The following is a 15,979-nucleotide window of genomic DNA, read 5'->3' as shown; positions in this document are numbered from 1 at the left end:
TTACATGCCCCCATTGACTTCCATTGTATGAACAAATGTACGTATTAATCATATTGTGTGGATTTAAGTAGGCTAGTAGCAGTGGTTGTAGTATGTCTTTTTGGCTTGTTATATTAGTAAAGAAATATGTGTTCAAGTGTCGGTTTAAAAGGGGACTTTTACTTTGAAACGTCGCCCGTTGTTCGCAGTTCATGGTCGCGTTCCAACTTCCAGCTGTTTAAAAACTGCTACTCCCACTCTTTCATCACTGGAGGCGACCCCGTGTTCTTGCTGTCTTTACGTCCCAGCCGTGAATTATAACAGAGTCTGTTTAATCGATGGCTTTTATTATGATGAAAAAGAAAAGATTTAAGTTTAAAGTAGATGTAGAGCTGGAGGAGCTGTCATCTGTCCCGTATGTCAACGGGGTTCTCTTCTGCAAAGTCCGAGTGACGGACGGAGGCTTTTCAGAGGAGTCAACGAGGTGAGAAAAACACTTTCTTTTTTACTCGTTCATTTATTCACGTGTGGAAGATTTAAGTCTAGAAAGATTTCGATTTTTTTATTACACGCCGAACTGAGAATTGCTTATGTTATAAGTTATCCTGAATATCTCCATACAACATATAATGGTATAAAAAGAAATGTTTTTATTATATTGATTACGTTTTATAACATTTTATCTGGCATACTTTACTTGTTACTAAAGCTAAAAGTGAAAGTTTATTAAACTGTATTAAACAGGCAGGGAATTTTCTTAAGCAGTTCTAATGGCACTGCATATCTTTATAAATGGCATGTTTAATGATAATCAAGGCATTTTTTAGTCAATATGAATGTGCATTTTATTCGTATACAACATTACATTTTATTATTAAAAAAGAGTTATAATGCAACGTGCCATGTATGTGTAAATTCTCAGTATTGCCTTTGTCACATCATGGTTGCTTTCTAATACAATATTATTAAGTAATGTCAAACTTACATTGTCTGAAGTTATTACTTGAATAGATCTGAGCTAGATATACTGTTTGTTCGATTTACACAAGCTGCCAATCTGGTCTTATCTGAATATACTGTATTGTATGTAAATTGTATGTATATATATATTGTATTGTATTGTTTGTTGAGTGCCACAAACCCTTAAAGAGTGTTTTGCGATCAGGTAAACCTAAAGTGATTGAGTTATGTTTCATTAGATTATCTGATTAATGCAAAAATATCAGCTCCAGTCCAGATAGTCAACACTGTGCTCTCAGCTTCAGTTAAATCTAAATGTTTAAAAACTGATTTTAAACAATATTAGACCGTCTCAGCAAATGTATTTCTGTGTGATTCATGTGTGAATGTTATTTCGTTAGAGAGTGAGAGGAGGCGTCTGCAGGGAACCGTTCTAATGTGCCTCATAGCAGGAAAAGAGGGCAGGGTCCGAATGAACAAATCCCTTCCTTCCTTTAACCGTCAAGGCTGAACTCACCTTGACGACTGTGCGCATTTATCAAAATGCAAACATCCCATAACTGTTTGAATGCCAAACAAAATTCTTTTCAACTGTGCAGATTGAGAAGGTATTCACTTTGGCTTAGATGATACGCTGTTTTAGTGAAAACACTCTAGCAGGAAGCATTATTCAGAAATAGTCGTTACAAAATACACAGTGTTTCACAACCAGTAGACAAAGCTGTAGACATAATCATAATGTGCCTTTCTGTTCAAATCCTGTTTTAATAGTAATAGAGCAATAGTAATTCATTCAAAACCTCAGACCTGAGCTGACTATTCATCATTTAACTTCTAGTCTAGATTCAGGTTAATGGTATAGATGTAACATGGCTGTTACCGTTCTTGTTTCTCTACTTTTTATATTTTCCTTTACTCAACATCTTGAACAGATGCATTTAAAATAAAATAAAATAAAATGTTGGTATAATCTATCAGTATCGGTGCATCTCTAATTAATGTACAGCCGCGGAATTAAGAGACCATTTCAGAGAACTTTTAAAATTGACTATTCATGGGTATGTGTTTAGGTAAAATGATCATTTTTGTTTCATTCTGTGAACTACTAACAATATTTTTACAATAATTAAACATGTTTGCATTTATTTGGTCTGGACTGGAATGGCCACAATACATCTAGAAATGCTGATTTGAAGTGAAAATTTAGATGGGCTCTTGACTCTTCATTTTTCTGTATATTAATTTATATCTACCACAAACATATTATAGTTGTTTTTGCATAAATTACACACTGTGTGCACTTTAATTTGTATATTGTGGATTGATTATGCGAAAACATGTCCAGGTGACAGTATTGTTAATGGAATGATCTCATAGAATTTTTAAGGGGCGTCTTACTGAAAAACAGCATATCTTAAAATATATCAGTGTGATTGTTTTGTCTCAAGATGCCCACCAGTAATGTTTTTTTGTAACGCATGTTTTAAAAAACAATTTGAATATTCTAATTTAACCAAGGCCTAGTCCTGGTTTAAGATAATCCCGGTCCGGGAAACCGCCCCAAAGTCTTTTTATACAATATAATCTCTTTTGTTCTCTGCTGCAGAGAGCCAGTTATAGCTAACTGTGTTAAATGGAAGAAAACGTTCTCCTTCTTGTGTAAAATGAGCGCTAATGCAGGGACTGGTGTTCTGGATCCGTGTGTGTTCCGGGTATCTGTAAGAAAGGTGAGAATTTCTTTTTGATTTGTAAAATGCATTTATGAATAATAAGACATGTGCTGCACAAATTTGGATGGATTGAGGTTTTGATTCATTTTTGTTTGGTTGGTTTATTTTAAAGGAGCTCAAAGGTGGCAAGACCTTTGCAAAGGTAAGCCCTGTCTGTTTAGTGGCACTTTGAAGACTGCAGAACTGAATTGCATTCTGGTCTCTTCTGTCAAATTACTGGAACTGACTGATATGTGTGTGCCATACAGCTTGGCTTTGCTGATTTGAACCTGGCTGAGTTTGCCGGTTCTGGAAACACCACGCGACGCTGTCTGCTGGAGGGATATAACACAAAAAACACACGACAGGACAACTCTATACTGAAGGTACTCACACATATACATAACAGAATGAACGATCCCACACATATACAGACATGTTTTGAGGCAGCTGTCCCCTTTGTCTTGAAATCACATGGGTTATAGATCCGTATCCATTTGTGTATTTATATCATAAACATGCCGTTGCTAGGGGGCGGACTGTGAGGGGCGTGTCCTCTCCCCTTCAGATCTGTGTGTGGTGTTGTGTTGCGTGTTCAGCTTCACGTGGTTATATGTGGCATGCTGTAGCGTGTATTGAGAGTCGTGTTTCCCATTCCAAACCCCCTCCTGTGCCTGGAGGTCTTCACAGGGCCCCCAGAATTCCACAGCTCTGTACCCTTACACCCAAGCCTGGAGGTGTTCTAAAAGTACCCCAAAAAACATTTGTAGCCACAGAGAACCGCAAAAACAAGACCCCACACTTCTTATGCTTAAAGGCAAGCATGTATTTGGATTGGAGTTCAGACTAAACTTCACATGTATATAAATACTCATCTCTCTCTCTCTCTCTTCAGGTGATTATCGATATGCAGCTCATGTCAGGTGATCCGTGCTTTAAAACGTAAGTCGTCACGAGATGCAGTTGCTTTCCTGTTGCTCAGTTGATATTGTGCATTGCGGCAAATGGCTCCGTCGTAGGTTTGATAGGAAATGCACAAACCGATCAAATGTAAAGCCAGAATGTACTGTGCATAAATGTTATTGAAACCAGATTCACCTGAAAGACCAGACATGTCGACCCGTGTTTAACAGCCAACAGTAACACATTGCTGATCCATCAAAACTATGCATTTGCATGTTTTTATGTCACTGTGTTTGTGCTTCTAATTTGCCATCGTGCAATTGACTTTTTGTCTGACCGCAGTGTCTGTGACACGCAGACAGGAAGTCTGATTCAACCACTTCCTGGTATCATTCAATCAGACACACAAAGATGTAAGGTTTTAGGCTACGGACACAGAAAAAAAACACAAAATGTCTATGTTTTTAGAATGTAAAAGACCCCATGACATAATCTTTTTTGTGACATAAAAGTGTTTGAATCCAGTTTTAGATGTGAGTAGGTGTGTGATCTGTCATTGAAAGGTGTGTTTCATATCATTATAAGGCAGCTGGCATGATATATCCCATTGAACCAACAAGCACAGTGTGCTGACAGTAGATAAGCTGTTGATATGAGTGACAAAAAAGCCTTTGTAAAGAGGTGTGTGCGTGTGTGTTTGTCATCACAGAGAAGTGAATCATGCTCCGGGGAGTTATATCATTCATTCACTGTGTTAGTGAGAATCCTTAAGACGTGTTATAGAGGTGTGTGTGGGGCTAGTGCTTTTACTCTGGCCTTAATTTTGTTTAGTGCGTCAGAATTTTGTTACTGGTGAATTCTGAGGGACTAAATGTATAACTTTGGATTTGTTTCAGGTTTGCAATAATAAAAACGAGTATTGTAAATATAAATGCATATAAATGCAAATTTAAATTATGGAAAACATTTTGTGCACACTCACTATATCTTTGACAGTTAACACAATGCTGGCGAGTGTTTCATTAATTAGAAAGAAAACTAATTTTATTTAAAAAATAGGTTAGAAAGAAACAAAAGTAAAGAATTAATTTAATAAAATGTAATTTTAGGTTAAAAATAGGTTAGAAAGAAACAAAAGTAAAGTAAATTAAAGAATTAGTAAAGAATTAATTTAATAAAATGTAATGTAAGAGGTGTAAAGAGGTAAATGTGTTAAAGGGGTCATATGACACGGCTTAAACGAATATTATCGTTTGTTTTAGATGCAATGTGTGTACACGATTTAAGGTTAAAAAACGCTGTATTTTCCACATACTGTGCATGTTTGTATCTCCTCTTTGCCCCGCCTCTCTGAAACGAGCAGATTTTTTATAAAGCTCATCGCTCTGAAAAGCGAGGTGTGCTATGATTGACCAGTTAACCAGTGCGTAGTGATTGGTCGAATACTGCAAGCGTGTGACGGAAATGTAAAGCCTCTTACTATATTTGCAACATCAGGTTCCAAAGCAATTGTACTGACAGGTACGCCCACCTTACTTGTGTATACATTTGGGCGGTCTTAGTCAAATCATACCACCAACTGATGTGGATTTGTGGGGGTGTGGTTACACGAGGTGTTTCAGGCAGGTCTGGGTGAGCATTCGCTTTTAGATAGAATGCTTCTTTTGTTCCCACACTTTCATTTTTGCAATTTTACGTGTCTAATACATGCATGGGCAACTTATAACACACCAAAGACACAGAAAAACACGTATTCGCGCCATATGACCCCTTTAAGTGTAACACAAAAACATCATATGTGGTTCGTACTTTAAGGATGAAATTATATCATGTCTATATTATACCCTAAAATCTCTAGTTTTTTGTATCAGCCTTTAAAAAAATATATGGGTAAACTATTAGTATTATTATTCCACAGTAAATCTGATGTTGTGATTTAGTTTTTCAAGCAATAAAGTAACTCTAGGATGTTATAACATCTGCCCACTAGATATGTCAGCCTTATGAGAATATTTGGTTATTTGGCTCTTCCAGGGCTCCATCTACTGCCATGACTATTGGATTCCCTGGAGATACAGATCTTGATGAGGACAGAAGAGGAGAGACACAGCCGACAACTCACATCTGCACAGGTATCTCCACACGCTTACTAATACACTTTATTCCCTTATAAAGGCCTCTTTTCAGCTGACATATTATGAGATGTATTTTGTGCTATTAGTGAAGGATCACCACTCATTCAGACTGTGAACATAATGACATTAACAATTCTCTTTATCTTGTAGACAATTCAGGAAAAAGCAGCTCAAGTCATAGATCTGGTTCTGTCCCGGATGAACTAGGAAAGCGCGGCCATTCGAGAACATCCAGCTACGCCAGCCAGCAGTCCAAGTTCTCAGGTCTGTATTTGTAACGTAAGTCTTTTTCTCATTTGGTGTCAAAACTCACAACCAATAGAATATAATCTTTTCGCTCATATATCCAGAGCTTTTGCTGCAAATAATGCTAATTCATTGAAAGCTATTTTGCCCATCAACATGGTTTTGAGTGATTGGAATTGGCATTCATTTTAATCCATCTGGGAATTCTCATAGGCTACAGCACTGATCACTCCCGTACCTCCAGCATGACAGAGCTCTCTCATAGGAGGAATTTGTCTGTGGGTAGTGCCTCCATAGGGATTGGTAGCTTACCAGAGCCCAGTGAGGACAGAGAGTCCCGCCCACCGTCCTCACTGCCCCAGCACTTCACACCATCACACAGTGCCAGCAGGTAAACACAGACTTCAGAATCAGAAGGAGCTTTATTACCAAGTGTGTTTACACACACAAGGAATTTGACTTGGCGACAGGAGCTTAGTGCAGAAGTGTACACATGGTGCAAATATACATTAAAACAATAATGCACTATATACAAAAAGTGAAAAAATATAGACAAAAAACAACATATCAGTTTTTAAAAGAGTGTACAGATGTGCTATTTACAGGTTTAACCTATTGTTTCTTACAATGTACAGTTTCCAGATGCTATGTGCAAGTGTGCAATGTGATGGACAGTGTGTGTAGTAATGTTCAGGCTGAGTATAGCCTTGCAAGTGTGTTTAGAGACAATTACTATCTGAGAAAGTCTGTAATATATGTAGGTGAACATTATCATTATTAAATGACCGTGACTTTGTTCTGAAGGTTTCCTGTAAAGCAGGACTCAGTTGAATGTCAGCTAAAGAGAGTGGATGCTACCAGAATAGACGCTGATGACATCATCGAGAACATCTTACAAGGCCAAGACTTTAGCCACAGTATACTGGACTCTAGTGCTGAAGGTAATCCTTCATTTGCAATACTCAGAATGAGTAGTTTAGAAAACTAACACTTGCAGATGCAGATGCATCTGTCACAGACCACACCACGTCGCCTGCACGCATACACACGTACACACAACGGCATGTAGTGGTGCTGTGTTTACAGAGTTTTTCCTTCAGAAAAGCGAATAGAGTCTTTTTGGATAAACATTAGCTTTCAGTGAGTAGAAAAATGTCTCTCTTGGCGTCTTCACTGTTCAGTGAGCGGCAGAAGCAGCACATTCATGACCAAACTGCAGCATACTTGTGAGTGAGTACAAAACAAGTGGACGAAAGAGGCACATACCCGTTTACACCTGCTGCTGTAATCCGTCTATTTTGTCCACTTTTGACCACTACTGTCCTGATTTCTTCAAGAAATATCTGAAAAAGCATTTCATTCGAATATTCGAAATAAGTCCATGTACATTATGTACATACTGTATGAGCGCGACCGGAGATGACAGAAAAAACATAGAGAGAGCAGCGGCTTTATTTCTGCTTTGACAGATGTGACAGCGCCGAGCACTGTATATGCGTGTGTTAGAAATGGAATGGTGAGAAAACATTCTGCTTGCTACGTTTTTCGTCTTTAAACCAAACGTTTAGGTCTTTAGCCGGCATAGATTAAATCCTGTCTGGCTAGCGCGCTTCCCATAATGTTTATGCATGATGTCCGTATGCGGAGAGTAAACGGTCTCTTGTGGCTGTTCATCGCCAAAACAAAAGTTCACAAAAAAATCTGAAGTCTAACTAAAGTAGCGCGTGCAACATCGCGACGCTACTCTCCTATTGCAACACTCCCACTTTTTGCCAGGGACAAAAGTGTATAAATTGCTTATCATCTAAGTACAATAAAAATCGCACTATATTGCCACCTAAAAACGGAAAAGCACGCGGCACGCCCACGCGGCAGTAAGGAGAGCAGCAGAAGGAGCATGCGCAGACGTCACTTGTGTGCAGGAGAGAGAGAGAGAGAGAGAGAGAGAGAGAGAGCATACGTTCGCGAAGTTCAGGTGTTTGTTTGTTCACTGCATTTGGGTGATGAATGTTATATAAACGGTGGATATAACGCTGGATTTGGAGATCGTTTGAAACTGATATATGGAGCCGTCCCAGCGCTAAAAGATGCCTGACATGAACCGCATGCGGTGAGTGAAACTGATGTCTGTGTTTTGTTGGCAATGGGTGCGCACGTGCTTTAGTTCAGCCTCCCCCTCCCCCAACCCCCCCTCCCCGCACGCGTACAGCTGTATCTACCTTTTATAAATGTGATCAAACTAAATACTCTTCGAAGATACGAAGTATGCAATACTACTCTATAGGCACTCAAGATTAATATGAGATTGGCAGAAACCGCATGTGTTAGGGCCGCTTTAAAGGTTACATATATTTTGCGGCTCCAGACAAATTTTATTTGGTGGGAGAAGGCCCAAAATGGCTCTTTTGGTTGCAAAGGTTGCCGACCTCTGGACTAGACATATGAACATAAACATTTGTTAAAATAAAAAAAATAGATTATTTTATGTCTGACAACAACAACGGCTTTATTGGGCATTCAGTTGTATTAAAATACAGCAAGTTCTGCTGTCCTCATGAGAAATTTATCTGGGAATGTTGGGTGTGCGGTTTTTATGTTGTGATACAGGTCTTAAATTTCATTCATAATGGTCTAAAAAAGGTCTTAAAAAGTCTTCAGTTTGACTTTGTGAAACCTGCAGAAACCCTGATACTGCGCTGTTCCTCTTAGACCCAAGTGTATTATGTTTTGAAGGATATGCAGGGAAATTCTGACGTGCGCTCTACTGCAGTTGCACATTACATAAACCACGTTGTGGCTTTCTAAAACAAAAGTTTACTATGGTTACCACCATTTCAAACAAACAGATGATTGAATTTCCCCTTTTCTTCTCTGACTCATAGACAGACTTGTCAGAGGCAAAAATGTTGAACTCACTGTTGCCACAACAACTTGTAACATCTTTACCCAACTCCTCTCATAAAGGAAACAGCTACATATATATATATATATATATATACATACATACATACATATACAGTATATATACACACACATACATATACTGCATATATAAAAATGACTTTTTTGTATATATACAAACATTAGTGGTGTATATGACCACCAGTCCATCTGAAAATAGAATTGTTTAAATGTAATTGTATATTGTGTGTATATTGCAGAGGAGGGTCTGCGGCTGTTTGTTGGGCCTGGGGGAAGCACTGCACTGGGTACTCGGCACACCTGGTGAGTAGAATTATGTAACATCCTAAAATCACCGTGGCAACTGGCATCCTCAGCCTAAGGATCTGCTTGTGTGGAGTGGTCATTGTGGTTTCACATTATTACCAGTAGATTTTTTCAAAGTTATTATGTTACAAGAGCTCTTAAAATATTATTACATTTAAAACAGCACTTGTTTATGTAATTCTGTAAGGTAATGCATTTGCACTCTCTCTTCAATTTCTCTTTCCATCAATTAGGGTTGGTGCTGGGACTTTTGAACAGGTGGTTATAAATCGCTAGACTGACTGTCTGTGGGGTAAGGTGATGTAACATCCTGTGTCAAAAGAGGGAACAGTTGTCTTCGCAGCAATTCTAAACTGGGTGTCGGGCACATCTGTGAGATCTGGGAAACACTGCTTCCCCTTGTGGCCGAATCTGAGAACTTCACATTTTATATGCCTCAGCGGGTTCTGAAGATGGATAACTACTGTAAATCTACAATCTTGTACAACCAACAATCAAATTGTCACAAATTTATATGGTCGTAGTAATTTATAAAACAGGTACATGAAACTTTTAGAATGTGTTATAGTTTTTATACTTGTTTTATATATTGTCTTGTTTATTAGGATACTTTTTATTGTAATGGCATGGACTGATGCACTTTAGACTAATTTCAATACTGAATTTCAAGTGTATAACTTGAAATCTTTTGGATAGACTATCTGTAGAGGTTACATACATATTGTGGCCATGGAGTAAAAATTGCATGCATTTTCAGTAAAGAATGGACAGATATTCAGCCTGAACCAATCAATTTGTATTTGTTATTTTCAAAATAAAGGGTTGTAAATGTTGTAAAATTGTTTAAAAATGCAATATAACATTTTTTTTAAATGTGTTAAAGGTTACATTTTTATGACCTAGGCTATGAGAATGGCTTTTTGGGAATGGTAAGATTTGTAAAAAAAAGCAAAGAAATAAGATAAAATTCTTTGTTTGTTATTTAAGAGGTAATAAAGTACATGCCTGATTCCTTTATTTAATATACAGTATTTATTGAATATATTTGTTTATTTAAACTGGACACTGCATTACTGATGCATCACTAGTCACATTTACATCTGTTGTCAAAGCAACCTGCATATAATACTGTATATAATATGCATTTTACTCCACATAAAGTGTGTTGCATTATACAATTGCATTAGAGAATAGCATATTTTATTTATAAGTATGTATTTTTAGTGCAGTTGTCTGTTGACACTAATATTTGGTTGTTAAGCTGTGATCTTTTAAATTCCGTTTACACTTATATCAGATTAAAACATATTTCACACGCATTTCAACCTTTCTCTGGGCTAAAATTGAAGGTTAATTACACAAACAAAAATTCATATTTATTTAAACACTGGGATGCTTCCTAGATACTATTATCATATAAAGAGACGAATATTGTATTTTTAAGAGATGTAACCAGCAAGGACATCTGAATTCCGCAGTTCATCTACGAGCCATATCTGCGTTCTAGAGGGTCGTGTTGCCAAATCCTCAGGAAAAAATCTTTTCCAGGCAAAACAGATAGACTTCATATTTTTCCGTGTATATGGCATTGAAACAGTAACTGTTTTTGAACATTTTTACGAAAACGTTTCCATTTCTTAAAAATTGACAAAGTGTTACACGTGTAAATATGTACTTGTTAAATGTCACCAAACCTTGTTTCGGTGTAGAGGTTGATCTTCTGTGAAACAATTGGCAACCCTTCGGGTTTCCGTCAGTCCCACCCCCACCGCTCGCCATCTTGTCCCCTCAGCTCGACGCTACAGACAGCCTCGCGTGCGTTTTGAAACGTTTTGCTAAACAACGGTCCAATATTTGTTTCGAATGAATTAAAAGACTCGGTCCCGCCGCTCGCGCACCTCGTCGGACGCGTTTACGCGATATCCTCGAGGGGAAACTGCCTTTTTCATTCGTTTTGTTTTTTTTAATGGCGTTGTGAAGAAGCGACTATGGCGGTTAGTCAACAGCAGCAGCAGGCCGCAAGCAAGCCGGCCGGTGGCAAACACGGCAACGTTTTGCCATTATGGGGCAACGAGAAGACGATGAATCTGAACCCGATGATTCTGACTAACGTGCTGGCGTCGCCGTACTTCAAGGTCCAGCTGTACGAGCTCAAGACATACCACGAGGTGGTGGACGAGATTTACTTCAAGGTGCCGAAACAAAACCGGGCCGAGCAATGCGCGTGAAGCCCGCCTTTTCTTTATAAGTATTCTTGTTTCATATAATGGCATTTTGAGTATTATTTGTTGGTAGATATTTTATTGTTATGCTTCAGTGCTTCAAATAAACTTGTTTTTAGGACTTGAAGTTTTTACGGAAGTGAACTGTAGTCGATAATATCAGGACGCTAAGGCAAACGGAGCTAACGTTAACATTCGAAAGTTAGCAATTTTGTAGAATTGTGCTTGGCAACCACTGTCGTCATGGGGAAAATGAAATGGCAAATGTTGTCAAATCCAAGTACACTGTTAGAAAGAGATTATACATTTTACCGGATTACGGATTTGCGACATATCGAATATTGCAGGTGTAACGTTAATATTGAGTTAACTTTGTCGTGATGTAAATAGTGCAAAACGTGTCTGTTAAACCAGAAATTATTGATCAACTTTTTTTGTGCAATTTGTGAGGTGGCACGTATTTTGAAATAATATCGTGGTATTGTGATTTATTAGGTATGACTTGACCATTTACATTTAGTCATTTAGCAGACGCTTTTATCCAAAGCGAATTACAAAGAGTTCAGGGAGCAATAAGCGATATGTCATACAGGAGCAGTAATACAATAGGTGCTAATACAAAGTTACTGGTTTCAACAAAAGCTAGACCAATACCTGTTGAGAGAAAGAGAGAGGGTTAGTGTTTTTTTAGTTTAGAGCTGAAATATGTTGCATTATGTAACACGTTGTAAATATTTTTTTATAGTTCACCTCTGATCATCTCTATTCTGTTCACCTAGGTCAACCATGCGGAACCATGGGAAAAAGGCAGCAGGAAGACGGCAGGCCAGACGGGAATGTGCGGAGGGGTAAGTAGAAGTACGTGCCTCGAGACCTCCTCACGTCCATCCTCCCATCCTGTTTGCTTTAATTAAAGAAAAAGGGAGATCATTGTCTTGAACATTTATAAATTTAAAGGCTTGTGGTGTTTGTCTTGCAGGTCAGAGGAGTCGGGACGGGTGGGATCGTGTCCACAGCGTTTTGTTTGCTGTATAAGCTGTTCACACTGAAACTGACTCGCAAACAAGTGATGGGTCTCATCACACACACAGATTCGCCCTATATTAGAGCACTAGGCTTCATGTACATAAGGTACCGTTCTGAACCGACTGTTTACATTTATTTGAGCAAATACAAGTAATGTATTATATTGGAATCAGCAATATTAGCATGCCAAGGTCTTACGACGTGTTGATGATAACACTGTACAGTAAATGTATCAAGAATACTCGAATGTAATTTGGTAATCATGCATCTGTTTCATTGTGTTTTTCAGGTATACCCAGCCTCCTCCTGACCTGATTGACTGGTATGATGAGTTCCTGGACGACGAGGAGGTATGTCGCCACGGGTAATGCCTTCATCTCTCTTTTATTTATAATGTCTATGAACTAAGCCAGATAGCTTGGGCCAAATGCTAATTGTGATGCACATTGCTGTCCTTCAACCTTTGACCTCATTTGGCTTAATGTTCTCCTGTGTTATACAGTTTCCATTGCTGCTGTATTTGTGGTGGCACGTTGACCCAGGACATCAGATTGATTTCTTATAAAAGGTCTTAAAAGATCAGCTTATACATTTTACAGAAACTCTTCATAGTTGAGCTATTATGTCAGATTCCCTAAAGTATTTATTGGTGTGGTTACATGTGAATTCAGTCGTTGCATGCATGAGTCACTTAGTTTGGATAAGAATGCGTCTATGATAGTATGTTTCTCTTTATAGAAATGAGATCAACTATTACCTGAAAAGGGTTTGATAATATCTACTTAAAAAAACATACAAAAGAGATTTCATTTGTATTGAGCAGACATGCTGCCAGGCCTAGCGGTGGTTATGTGTGTCTCTGGCTGACTGCCCTGTTCTCTCCCCCAGATGGTCCTTGTGATGCGGGTGGATTGGATATTGGGGGGGCTCCATTCTCTTGGCTGGCGTTCGTGAGTGCAGTTAGTCAAACTCACCCGCCCACTCCACCCCTTCACACCTACCGGTTCAGCATATATGTCAGCTGCCCTTCGCCCTTCTCTGCGCCATCTATTTTCAGTCAGTACATAGTAAGAGACATTGTGGAAGCTAATTGTTTTTCGGCTTGGTCGTGTAGTATATATTATTTTAAAAAGGTCACTTTTCCAGTCCTAATTGTCAAGGTGTACCAAGTTTTGCACCGAAATTACGTCAGGTGCATACGCTTAAAAATGTATTCATGTATATTCTCGCTTTTACGTAAGGCCATGTTGAGATCAATGCCTGTTCGTGTAATTCCCCCTCATTATTGGCCACTTTCAATTGCAGAACAAATGACTGATGGGTGACATAAGCCTAAGAATAGTTTTTCTTCTACAAAACTGAAAACATAATTTTTGCATGATTATAACCCAAAGACATTGCCGTATTGGTCAGCATAAAAATGAGTTTAAAAATACTTGGTGCACTTTAAATATTGAATATTAAGTCAGGTGAGAACAGAGATGAAGACTCAGTATTTGGTCATCACAAGTAAAGCATTTTATTCAGGACAGTTGATATTGTTGCTTTAGGGCTCGTAAGCAGCGTGTTGTCATAGGCAGCATGGATGTGTCAAAAGTTTGTGTGTTCACATGTGTAAAAATGTGGTGTTAATGCAATTTCTTCCTGACTGTCTGTAATCAGGAGTTGGATGTGAAGGCAGGAGGAGGGTGCATGATGACGGTCGGAGAGATGCTCCGCTCCTTCCTGACCAAACTGGAATGGTTTTCAACGCTGTTCCCACGGATACCCGTTCCTGTGCAGAAGGCAATCGACCAGCACATGAAGAGCAGACCGCGTAAACCACCTCAAAGAGACGAGCAGGATGAGGAGGAGGCACCGGACGATTCTGAAAGGCATGGAGATCGCCGCAGTTCCAGGTACAGTCGCTGTATGTGTGTGGGTGTGCTACACATCATCAGATATCAAAATATTTGTGTATATCTTAAATTTGTGTAATAGGGTCCTTATGTTAGTCATCATATTGTATGTAAAATGTGTTATTGTTATTAGTCATTTTTTGCTCTATATTCAAATGTGTCAATGTCTGGTTTTACTTTTAAGTACAAGTAGATTTGTAGAGTTTTAGATATGAGTTTTTAAATTTGTCCTCTCTTAACAGTGTGGCCCTGTAGACATAACCTAGAGGGGTCTGATTTTGTGGATTATTTAGCCCATGTATTTGTGTTGGTTACCCTACATAAAGTCTGCACATAGTTTCTATTTATCATGTGATCAGGACCTTATTATACAGTGCTTCATTTACACCAGCTAGCTTTTGAGACAATCCACTGACTAATATATTTTGTAGTTTTGGCATCAACCAGATTTTCTAAAGTGTGTGTTTATGTTAAGGACTCCCAGGAAAAGTCCAAGCCCCAGGAGGTCCCAGAACCGTTCCCGAAGTAGCAGCCACCACAAAGAAAGACGTGGCGCTAGCTTTGACCATGAACTGGAGAGGGAAAGAGACAGGCAGCGCAAAGATAGAGAGGGTAAGGATCGTGATAAAGATAGAGATAGGGACAGAGAAAGAGATAGGGAGAGGGAAAGGGACAGACAACGCTCCAAATCACCCGAGCGAACTGCAGAAAGTAAACGCAGCAGGGAAAGACGGCGGAGTCACAGTGCCAGCCGCGAGCGAAGAAATGAGAGGAAGGATAGAGAGAAAGAGAGGGAGGGAGACAGTGAGCGTAGTCGCAGGAAAGACAGAGAACACCACAAAGATCGAGGGGACCGGGAAAGAGAGAGTGAGCGGTCGAAGGACAAGAGGGGCAAAGATGTGGACGAGAGGAAGCACAAAGAGGAAAAGGAGGATAAGAAACACAGAGAAGAAAAGAGGAGCAAACGTTCGAGGAGCAGGAGCAAAGACAGGAAGCACCGGACGGAGCGATCTAGCAAGAAACGCTCTCGCTCTGGCAGTAGGACCAGACAGGAAGCAGGAGATGAAAGAAACAGGAAGCGGGAACGCAGCCATAGCAAGGAACGGTCACACAAACGCAGTCGTAGCAAAGAGCGCTCGCACCGTCGTGAATCCAGTAATGGTCGAGAAACCGTAAAACAGGATCATCGCCGAAGCCACAGTCCTGAAGCTGGAGAGAGAGCAAACAGTGTTCATGCAGAATCCCCGTGATTCAGGTCCTCCTTCTCTCTCAAATTATTCACCTTTACTCATATTCTTTTGTCTTATAGTGCACCACTTGTGTTCAAGTAAACAAATGGAAATGCCTGGAGTTTTTGTTCCTTTGCACCTTTATCCATCACTGGTGTAGATATCAGTGTTTTTTTTCTGTTGCCCATAACAAGTGTCTGGGCTGAAAGTGGCATTTTAAAATCCTTTTTTAATTCTTGTTTTCAGGTTTCACACAAATGGCTTTGTACATAGAGCTCAGAGAATGTTTTAAATTTGAACAGAGTCGAGTTTGTGGCACAGAGCTGCTGAAAGCTATGCTGATATTGTGCTGTTTGGTTCATTGCTCTGTTGCATCTCGTTTTCTAATAAAATTCTTGTATGAAACAGAGTTGGTCTGCTGTATGTTTTTGGTGCCAAGCCATT

The 15,979-nt window shown here is 39.2% G+C and overlaps 2 protein-coding genes across 3 annotated transcripts; both read left to right on the top strand.

The window, feature by feature from the left end:
• Positions 1–216: 216 nt before the first annotated feature.
• eeig2a (EEIG family member 2a) lies at positions 217–10,326 on the top strand. The gene is made up of 11 exons (XM_057333376.1): positions 217–463; positions 2,546–2,666; positions 2,782–2,811; positions 2,918–3,034; positions 3,544–3,590; positions 5,586–5,683; positions 5,837–5,950; positions 6,146–6,323; positions 6,737–6,873; positions 9,094–9,157; positions 9,394–10,326. Exons 1-11 carry the CDS (start codon positions 318–320, stop codon positions 9,434–9,436), a joined length of 1,095 nt encoding a protein of 364 aa, XP_057189359.1. The 5' UTR covers positions 217–317; the 3' UTR covers positions 9,437–10,326.
• Positions 10,327–10,929: 603 nt separating this feature from the next.
• prpf38b (pre-mRNA processing factor 38B) lies at positions 10,930–15,944 on the top strand. Of its 2 annotated transcripts, XM_057333821.1 has the most exons (6): positions 10,930–11,352; positions 12,162–12,230; positions 12,362–12,513; positions 12,698–12,758; positions 14,071–14,306; positions 14,782–15,944. In XM_057333821.1, the coding sequence occupies exons 1-6, from the start codon at positions 11,149–11,151 to the stop codon at positions 15,554–15,556; spliced, it is 1,497 nt and encodes a 498-aa protein (XP_057189804.1). In that variant the 5' UTR covers positions 10,930–11,148; the 3' UTR covers positions 15,557–15,944. The 2 variants fall into 2 exon arrangements, with proteins under 2 accessions (XP_057189804.1, XP_057189805.1); XM_057333822.1 differs by lacking the exons at positions 10,930–11,352; positions 12,162–12,230 and adding an exon at positions 13,297–13,475 and having other exon boundaries at positions 12,400–12,513; positions 12,698–12,772.
• Positions 15,945–15,979: the final 35 nt, after the last annotated feature.

This window comes from Triplophysa rosa, linkage group LG5, assembly GCF_024868665.1.
Source record: "Triplophysa rosa linkage group LG5, Trosa_1v2, whole genome shotgun sequence".
Classification (NCBI taxonomy): domain Eukaryota; kingdom Metazoa; phylum Chordata; class Actinopteri; order Cypriniformes; family Nemacheilidae; genus Triplophysa; species Triplophysa rosa.
Note: the sequence above shows the minus strand (reverse complement) of the source record. Positions and strands in the feature narration are given on the sequence as shown.

What these genes read in the sequence shown, in the direction of transcription:
- eeig2a (XM_057333376.1), top strand. Translation starts at nt 318, where the DNA reads ATGGCTTTTATTATGATGAAAAAGAAAAGATTTAAGTTTAAAGTAGAT. An exon ending in AGGACAACTCTATACTGAAG is followed by an intron (nt 3,035 to 3,543) that starts GTACTCACACAT and finishes CTCTCTCTTCAG; the next exon opens with GTGATTATCGATATGCAGCT. An exon ending in GACAACTCACATCTGCACAG is followed by an intron (nt 5,684 to 5,836) that starts GTATCTCCACAC and finishes TTTATCTTGTAG; the next exon opens with ACAATTCAGGAAAAAGCAGC.
- prpf38b (XM_057333821.1), top strand. Translation starts at nt 11,149, where the DNA reads ATGGCGGTTAGTCAACAGCAGCAGCAGGCCGCAAGCAAGCCGGCCGGT. An exon ending in TGGACGAGATTTACTTCAAG is followed by an intron (nt 11,353 to 12,161) that starts GTGCCGAAACAA and finishes CTGTTCACCTAG; the next exon opens with GTCAACCATGCGGAACCATG. An exon ending in AGACGGGAATGTGCGGAGGG is followed by an intron (nt 12,231 to 12,361) that starts GTAAGTAGAAGT and finishes TTTGTCTTGCAG; the next exon opens with GTCAGAGGAGTCGGGACGGG.